Source organism: Priapulus caudatus, unplaced genomic scaffold, assembly GCF_000485595.1.
Source record: "Priapulus caudatus unplaced genomic scaffold, Priapulus_caudatus-5.0.1 Scaffold189, whole genome shotgun sequence".
Lineage (NCBI taxonomy): Eukaryota > Metazoa > Priapulida > Priapulimorpha > Priapulimorphida > Priapulidae > Priapulus > Priapulus caudatus.
In genome coordinates this window covers 472,117-481,097 of record NW_014577250.1, presented here as the reverse complement: position 1 = coordinate 481,097, position 8,981 = coordinate 472,117, and the positions used below count along the sequence as shown (strand labels likewise).

The 8,981-nt window shown below is 42.2% G+C and overlaps 1 protein-coding gene across 1 annotated transcript in view; it reads right to left on the bottom strand.

Moving 5' to 3' along the window:
- Positions 1–2,599: 2,599 nt before the first annotated feature.
- LOC106807005 (transmembrane protein 216-like) overlaps positions 2,600–8,981 on the bottom strand; it is a 9,021-nt gene continuing 2,639 nt past the window's right edge. The window contains exons 2-6 of the mRNA XM_014809203.1: positions 7,308–7,324; positions 5,832–5,925; positions 5,383–5,475; positions 4,770–4,971; positions 2,600–4,069 (exon numbers count right to left, since the gene is read on the bottom strand). Of these exons, the coding sequence (XP_014664689.1) occupies positions 4,051–4,069; positions 4,770–4,971; positions 5,383–5,475; positions 5,832–5,925; positions 7,308–7,324 (425 nt within the window). The 3' untranslated portion in view covers positions 2,600–4,050. The remainder of the gene's footprint in view (positions 4,070–4,769; positions 4,972–5,382; positions 5,476–5,831; positions 5,926–7,307; positions 7,325–8,981) is intronic.

Below are 8,981 nucleotides of genomic sequence, written 5' to 3'. Positions count from 1 at the left end.
CGAGAGAGAAGAGAGAGAGAGGAGAGAGAGAGAGAGAGAGACGAGAGGCAGAGAGAGAGTACGAGAGAGAGAGACGAGACGGAGAGAGCGCGAGAGAGAGAAAGGAAAGAAAGAGAGAGCGAGAGAGAGAGAGAGAGAGAGAGAGAGAGAGAGAGAGAGCAAGCGAATATGCGAGTGCGAGAGAGGACAAACGTACAGTTGAGCGACTACATATCATATAGATTAAACGCGCAGATTGTTATATAACACTCGTATTACCAGCGTTACAAATGCTGCGCACATCCACATAATGACAGCAGAAAATCAATACTACAACTGACAACGGCTGGGTGGCTGCTTGGACAGCGTTGACGAGTATTCATTTCCGTAGCGTTGCAAACCGCTGATAGCGGCTTCATTTCGGCCAGTTTGTGTGAAAGAGGTTATCCTAGCGATGCAAACCGTATGAGCACATTAACGAAACTACACCTGCAAGTCCCCTGATTCGCTCTCTTTCTATCTCCATTCATCCATCTCGCTTGCCTTTTCACTCTCTCGTTCGCTCACCGCACCCTCAACTATATATAGCGTTATCATCTTTCGTGGGGGTTCTCTCATCCGGTCAACAACATCAAATTATCAAGATACAGCAATATACGGGCAGCTCATATTATGCGGAACTATGCGCCGTATGCACGAACCATTCTCATTACACGCACCTTTAAGGTTTCCGCATATTCTAGATACTGTTGCCCGCAGAACCGGCATGTCTCGCCTCCCTATTACCTACCTCACTGTAATATTTGATATTATGCGAGTAAGGTTTCAGCGCGCTAGCACTAGGTATCACTATATACGCTGCCACTAGGAGCACAAGCTGTGCTCTTCGGTTGTTCCTCGTGACATTCTCTCGCTCGAGACGACAACACAAACTTGGCGGTTGTCATGACAACGCGCGAAAGTTAAATAACGAGGGGGTGCTACAAGGTTTTCATGGGTAGTTAATGACGTGCGCGATCTAGGTTTACACAGAGCTATTTTATCCTCAGTGCATACGGGAGAAAATCTATGATTCAAGATTCAAAGGATTTATTCAACAGCACTGCTCCATTCGTTTGCACCCTTCGGACGTAGTGGGGGACAAGGAGCAAATGCTATTTCAATCTGGTAGATTTCACATATATTTCTTGTACGATAGTTGTCACCCTAGTAACAAGTATCAATTACACATGGATGGGAGGAAAGGACAAAATAACACCTAAAAATGCAAGACTGATTGATAGACAGACAGACAGACGAAAACTGGAATATCTGGAACCAGAGTGTGTATACGTCGCGAAAGCATGCCATGCATACAGAGGGGTGATTAATGACGAAATTTCATTGTCACATGGTGAATTTGTCATTATCCACCCCTGATACAGACGGATAACCAATGGAAAACAGACGTACAGACGAAGAAAATCAGGGTAAAATTGGGAATCGTAGCAGTGCATACATAATAAAAGCAACATAGTGATCAATATGAACAGTGCACCCAAAGGTAAGGGTAACATATTGCGCCCATAACCAGTGCACACAAAGGCAACATTGTGTTTCCATTAAAAAAAATGGCCGGAGAAATATTCCATACACATATTAGCCTCGTCCACACGAGACCTCGTATTTATGAAATACGGTATTTGCGAAATACCGAATCTGAAACAAATACGCGGCCGAGTGTTCACACGCTGATTCGCGGCTCCAGAAATACGGTATTTGCGAGCTGCGAGCTGCTTTAAACAATCAAGCGAACAATGCGAAATAAACAATGCAATGGCGCCACAACTGCCGATAAAAATACGTAGACTGGTCCGCGCTCGGACAGTTCCACCTCGCGTTACACTGGAACTGTCGAGGCGCGACCAGTCTATAAAATACGGCGGCTTCAGAAATCCAGTATTAGCGTTCACACGAGGAAATGCGCGGTCCAAGAGGTCCGGTATTTCTCAAGCACGGCAAATTATTCGGGTCTGGGAAGCCGCGTATTTACATCAAATACGGATCTGTTAGATACCCGTATTTCTTGGACCGCGCATTTTGCCTCGTGTGAACGCTAAATACCGGATTTCTTGCTACGTGTGAACGCGGCTAATAAAAGGTGAAAACTAGAAAAAGAATAATAAATAGTAAAAGTGCAGTCGGTGGTAATGTTGTTACTAACGGCAATGGAGTGGTGACAACAAGAGCTTTAAAACATATAACTGAATAACCAATGAATGTAGCAACCGTGAGTAAACACAGGTAACATGTCAGGAGACATATCAACGTGTATATTTATACACAGTTGAAACGAGCGAATTGTGCGGAGGAAGAGTGTATGTGCAGGCAACAGGAAACATGTGTGTGGAACAAATGGATACAGTTAAAATCAACCAGGTGGCAGAGAAATATTACCAAGGGTTAATAATACATGTATTTGATGTTACTTATACAAAAATGCAACACTTGTGTGACTCGTGGTAGTTCTGATCAAAGCACTAACACGTTTTCCTTTCAAGTACCAGTTCCCATTGAGCTCTTCGCCTCTGAATAAGCATACACTTTACAAATGATTTACATAACAGTAATGACTGGTAAATACTGTGATAAACAATATACTTCCATATATATACACAGTTCACCAAATATTCGACCACTAAATAACAATCAAGCAAATTGATTAAACACCAAGAGCATGTGAAGTAAAGGATATCATATATATATATTTACATATATTTCATTCGAAGATAAACAAGAATTAAATGTCATATGTACAAACTCTATTTTTATACTGTACACGGAACACTAAACGGAAAAGACTCGGTAAGCAATTCCATTAAGCTAACCCTAGCGAAATGCACGCGCACAGTTACAGAATGAGCTAAATACTGGGATGAGCTGTAGATGGAGAGAAGACGTCAGAGACTGCGTCCAACGTGCTTCTCACGGTCGACGGGAAAAGATGATAGTCACGTCACGAGGATACACATTCATTCTCGTGCGTACACACGCCCGTAGGCACACACGCACTCTCACGCACGCTTCCACTCCCACTCACACACACACGCAGGCACGCACGGACGTGCACATATACGCCCTACACCCCCGCGTGTACACACACATGCACGCACTTACAAACACAAACACGTGCACGTACACACATAGCAGAATAACCTTATTTAGATCATGCCACATCACGGATGTTTCTTCTTCTTTTCTTCTTCTTGCAACAAGTTCTCGAGAGATTCTCAGGTGAAATACACCTATATTTAGTATTTACACGTCTTTCAGAAGAAAATAGTGTGGCCAGCAGAAACAGGTTTGCGATGTAAAAAGAGAATTGCTGCCTTCCGAATTCATCAGTTCTAGGCTTTAGTAAATGTATAAAAAAAACGCACAAAATATTTGGCAGGATTTACACTTGCAACAGCGGTTCATGACAGCAAGATACGTGGTAGTTATCACTGTTGTACGGCTGGGACAATTCTATAGATGTTAACCAATGACCAACAGTGTTACGTCCTTCTTTTTTGCATTCATGGACGGATAAAGACCAGGTGCATGTTGTCAGAACCATATAAATAGTTATGACTATCATAAGTGTAAAATGTTGCAGGTTATTCATAGCGCTTTACTTCAGAAGTTAAGACGTTTCAGACATGATGTCGTAACTACTTACGATGTAATGTTTCTAACAATGAATGCGCCTCTGTTTCTGTACATGGGCAGATTTTTCATGATTCTATACATGGACTAGATCTTTGACGTTTAGCAGCACTTGGACGTCAGCAATAAAAAGAGAGCTGGCCAGTTCTTAGACAGTGCCCACATTAGTTCTGTAACTTCTGTTGCCACTGTCAGCACTAATAGATAGACTAATGACCACTGATAGACTAAATTGGGTATAGACTGTGTTATAATTATCCTTAATTAGTTAACTAGCAGAACCGTTATACTGGTTGTTAGCAGAGCTTGGTGGTGATGAGGGATCTCTTCAACGTACTCAATTATTTTCATACTTGTGCTGCCACCTGGTTGTTTCGTAAGCAATCATCCATACGGAGCTGCCCTGGAAGAAATAATGGCAGCCTAGGATCTGTACACCATTTAAGATCACCTACCTACCTCCTAACCATAGAGACTTATTGATCCAATTATTGCATTGAATAATATAACAATGAATTAATACTGAGACCACCTGCTGAATAAGACTGCGTTTACATGAGAACAGCACTGACAGGATTTCTTTGACACATAGTAATAAGAAACCAGGGTCAACAGCCCTCCCCCCCCCCAAAGAGAGGGATCCTGATGCGTGAGGACAAACAGATTCTCTGTCTCACTTATTTAATCTCACAGAATTGCTCTTTCTTTCAAAACAAAACTAACAAAAATTATGCCAAATTTATTTCTCAACACCAGTCTAAACAGATTCTCTGCCTCACTCATTTTATCTCACAGAATTATTGCTCCCCCTTTTTCAAAACAAAACTGACAAAAATCACTCCCAATTTATTTCTCAACACCCGTCGCAGCCAAACGAAAAAAGGGCAGGCCAATCGTCATAACGAACAAACACAATCATCGTATGGAACGATCACAATCGCCGTAAGTCACAAACACAATCGTCGTAAGTCACAAACACAATCGTCGTAAGTCACAAACACAATCGTCGTAAGTCACAAACACAATCGTCGTAAGTCACAAACGCAATTGCCGTAAGTCACAAACACAATCGTCGTAATGAACGAACATGCGGAGGAACTCACCTCGCGAAGCTGATGATCGATATTAGACCAAAGATGAGCTCGAGGCCGATGAAGGCGAGGCCGATGCCAGTGAGGATCACCTCTAGCCGCAGCACGTACGTCTGCCACAGCGTCAGGTAGAGGAAGCCGACGAGCGTGGCCATGCTGAGCACGAGCGACAGCCCCACGGCCATGCCTCGCTCCGTCAGGTTGCCCTTCTGACCTGCGACAAGACGGAGGGAGATGCCGCTGGCGAGATAGACGATGGATGCGCGAGGGGAGTGTGGATCTTACTTTATTTGTTTGTTTATAAAATAACCTTTATTTACACGATGGATGAGCGAGGAGGAACAGTTTATTCATTTATTTATAAAATCGCCGTTATTTACACCGTGATTCTAACCTGGGGACACCTAATCAATTTGTAGAGCGGTCAATGTACATCAAGGTCAACGTACATCGTGGGTAGAGTGATAATAGCTTGACAGTATAATGGTTGTCATTTATTTCATGCTAGTTCAACGGCTTGGTAAAGCTGTATGAAAAATGCCAACATGTGTGCCTGGCAGCAATATCGCTTTGAAACTGCGATGGTGGTACGAGATAGGTGATATGAATCCCGAAATCGACATACCTAGGAACAGTCGCACTCCCTCGAGACATCCGAGTAGTAGCAATAGGATAATCTCAGCTGGTAGGTTTCCTCGAGCGTACGGTAGTGTTTCACCTACGAGTTGGTTACACATATGTAGTCATGAATTGGCAAACCATTTTTCCACAGTCACGCCATTTTTAGACACATTTGTAACAATATCTAATAGCCTGTCAGGCAAAGCATTATCAGTCATAAAAAGATATAATATCATTGAAAGATGCTAGTGATATTTAAGTGCACAATAACTTTGGTGGTCAGTTTTACTGAGCACAAATGAACTATCATAGGTGTGGAATTATGCATGAGACGCACTGTATGCCTTTTTTGGTTATACTATATATCATACTTTTCTGAAAGCACGCTGTGGGCATGAAGGCAAGTGCATACCCCGCATATATTTAACTGTGAAGATGAAAAATGGTACTTACCTTTGTATATAAACACTAGGAGTTCTGCAATGACAAAGGCCCCTGAATACCAGCCATTACAGTACAGCAGTATCTGATATGGCAGCGAGGATCTCTGTGTAGTCAACTGTAAGGATACTAGATTCCTGTACATGACCTTACATAGAATATGTTCACTAAACTTACATAGACATATATTATTCTTACATAATACAAGCCACATGGATATAAATTTTTTCAAAGGCTTATCAGCAATTTTTCATATATGGGTAATTTACTAATACAAATAGTCATGTCACAACTAGACAAACTCACCCATCGAGAATTTAGCTGAATATGACATGTTGTACCGTACCTAATTCCACGATCACACTCATTGCCTCCCCGTAATTTCATACGCTAGTAGTTCATGCATTCGCAACGACTCAGGATCGCAGCACTTTACAGTAATGCCCTGTGTTACGACAACCGGGATATTTAATTTTACACATTACGTAATTTGTAAATAAGGGCCACCTTACTTACAATGTAAAATTAAAACTAGGTCTTGCATTATTTAAACAAGAGCCGCAGAGCGTCTGGGCTCATCTGAGGTCTGTTGCTACGGTTATAAACGTAACATTTAAGTCGTGCGTAGTGACACCTTTGTTTTTCAAAGTTTCAAAAAGTTTTTCACTCTGTCCGTTAGGCCACGTCCTCAGAAAATGTATGATATCTGACCTTTTCCCCACTGCCCTTTGACCTGTGACCTCCAATTTCTCAATGGTGATGGGTTTCCTGCCCATCACACTATACACCGAATATTAAGAGAATAGGTCGAGCCGTTGAGATTTGTGTCGCAATTCCGTATTTCCTCCTATACCATAAGTTAAGGGGGAAATATTCCCCCTCCGTTTACACATATTGACCTTTGACCCCCAAATTAATTTTCCCGAGTCCTTTTCACGATCCCCCCCCCACGTCCTAAATATCGTGACCGTACGTCGAGCGGTTAAGATTTGTGCCCAACTGTTGACGGACGCACGGACGGACGGACGTACAATCATGCGATTCTACAAGCTGCATCTGACTACGTCAGATGAGCTCAAAAGGGGGTTTAACTGCCCAAAAAGTGGCATGCTAAATCATTTGTAAATAAAATTGATAGAAATAATTATATAGCCTACTGCCAACACCTCGGGTGGCTAATCTTTGACTCATGTAACGCACCGCTATCTCACTAGACAGTGACACTTACACATACACTGTTTACGAAATCTGTGTTTTCCTGCAATCAGTCTCCATTGCATCCCATACACTCACAAGTGCATGTTACTCATTTTAAGAGAAGTTCACATAATTATGGCAACCTTTTAAAATGGTGAATATTCCGCATCGATGTCAGAGCCTGAAATGCCCAAACCAAGCATTGCTAGCGATAAGGAATGCAAGCCAGCTGATAAGATTGCCCATAGCTTTCTCTCCCTCAGTGAAGGAACAGATAAATTGTAAGGATACAATGACTGTTGACTGTCCTGAAACAAAGTTATACACATTAATTAGTACTTTATATGGCAGCAACATCTTGCAGATGAAATTAGTACACATTACACTCAGTGTATACTAAAATACTGTCCATAAACTACTGTGTTGGTTAGCCTGACCAAGCTGCGAGACCAACGTCAATTCATATTGTCAATATACAGACATCGTCAATGCATTCATGATACAACAGTACACGCACTCCAGTAAACAGAGTCACGACTGCCTGGGTCGTTTTAATAATAAAATGATGGTAAACAAATGCAAACTGTATTCATTATCAAAGTCTTAATGTTTGTGTATTATCTATCACCTAACAATTCCACATAAATGCCGTTCAAATGCTTCTATGCAAGTCTGCAACACACAATCATGTCACAGTACACACGCCATGGCATTGTTCTTGTTTTGTGCACAAAGTGATTTCTCTTTCTGTGAGACTGTGGACAGGTCAGGTGTGCGTGGGGTGGGACTGACAGTGGCACTGTGACTGTGTTAGTTCTTACTTGTGTTGAGGATCATTTGATCGTCATTTACGCTAAACTATTGGCCATACGAAAGTACATAAACATTAATATTTTGGTAGTGAATACAAATTGTATTTATATACCATAATGTTATTAGTAAAACGGCTCGACTGCCCGCCCTTACTAATACTAACACTAGACTACAGTAACAACACTGTCAACAGTTTTAGCGTAGTGCCAGGCCCTGCCACGGCACTGCACTGCCACTGGCACAGGCAAGGCCGTACGCAGGAAATTTTCTGTAGGGGGGCAAATACGCAGGAAATTTTCTGTAGGGGGGGGCAAAGGTACTCCCCACGCCCTCTATTGCCCTATTTGTCCCATTAAAAGGCATACTCTGAAAATCTCTAGGGGGGGGCAACTGCCCCTGCTGCCCCCTGCTGCGTACGGCCCTGATTAGTGGCACTGCACTGATCAGTGCCCACCAGTGCTTGCCTGCCAGTGCCGCTGATAAGGTCTATGTCCCCCAGGGTACTATCGGAGGGTACCCTGGGTACGGTTCGATATATCGGAAAGTACCGCGGAGTACTATACAATATGTCGCTGCGTACCCTGCATTGCCCCACCGTACCCTGACTTTTACACACAGTCTGTGAAACAGCAAAAATATTGAGATTAATTGATGAATCATCAATTAATATGAATAATTTAGAAAAATTAATAAAAGCTAGTAGTCTCGTAGTTTAATGTTATCATTGTAAATGTAATACTATCATGCATTACGGTACCATAATAATGCATAAATAAGAATGGTTTGATATTGACATCAAATATAAAAAAAATCAATATGCACGTGACGGCGGTAATACCTCACGGTCACCCACCAGTATAGGGGAGAAGCGTAAAATGTTGTCATCCACTAAAAATTATCATTTTTCTGCAAAACCATATTATATTTATTAAATGCATATTCTGCATGATTTTCATGATCAGTTGGCTGAAAGTCAGGGTATGGTGGGACAATGCAGGGTACACAGCGACATATCGCTGGTATCCCGAGGTACTTTCTGATATATCGAACCGTACCCAGGGTACCCTCCGATAGTACCCTGGGGGACATAGACCCTAGGACCTAGCAGTAGTAGTACTAGTAGTAGTACTAGTAGTAAGTATCACTATCAGC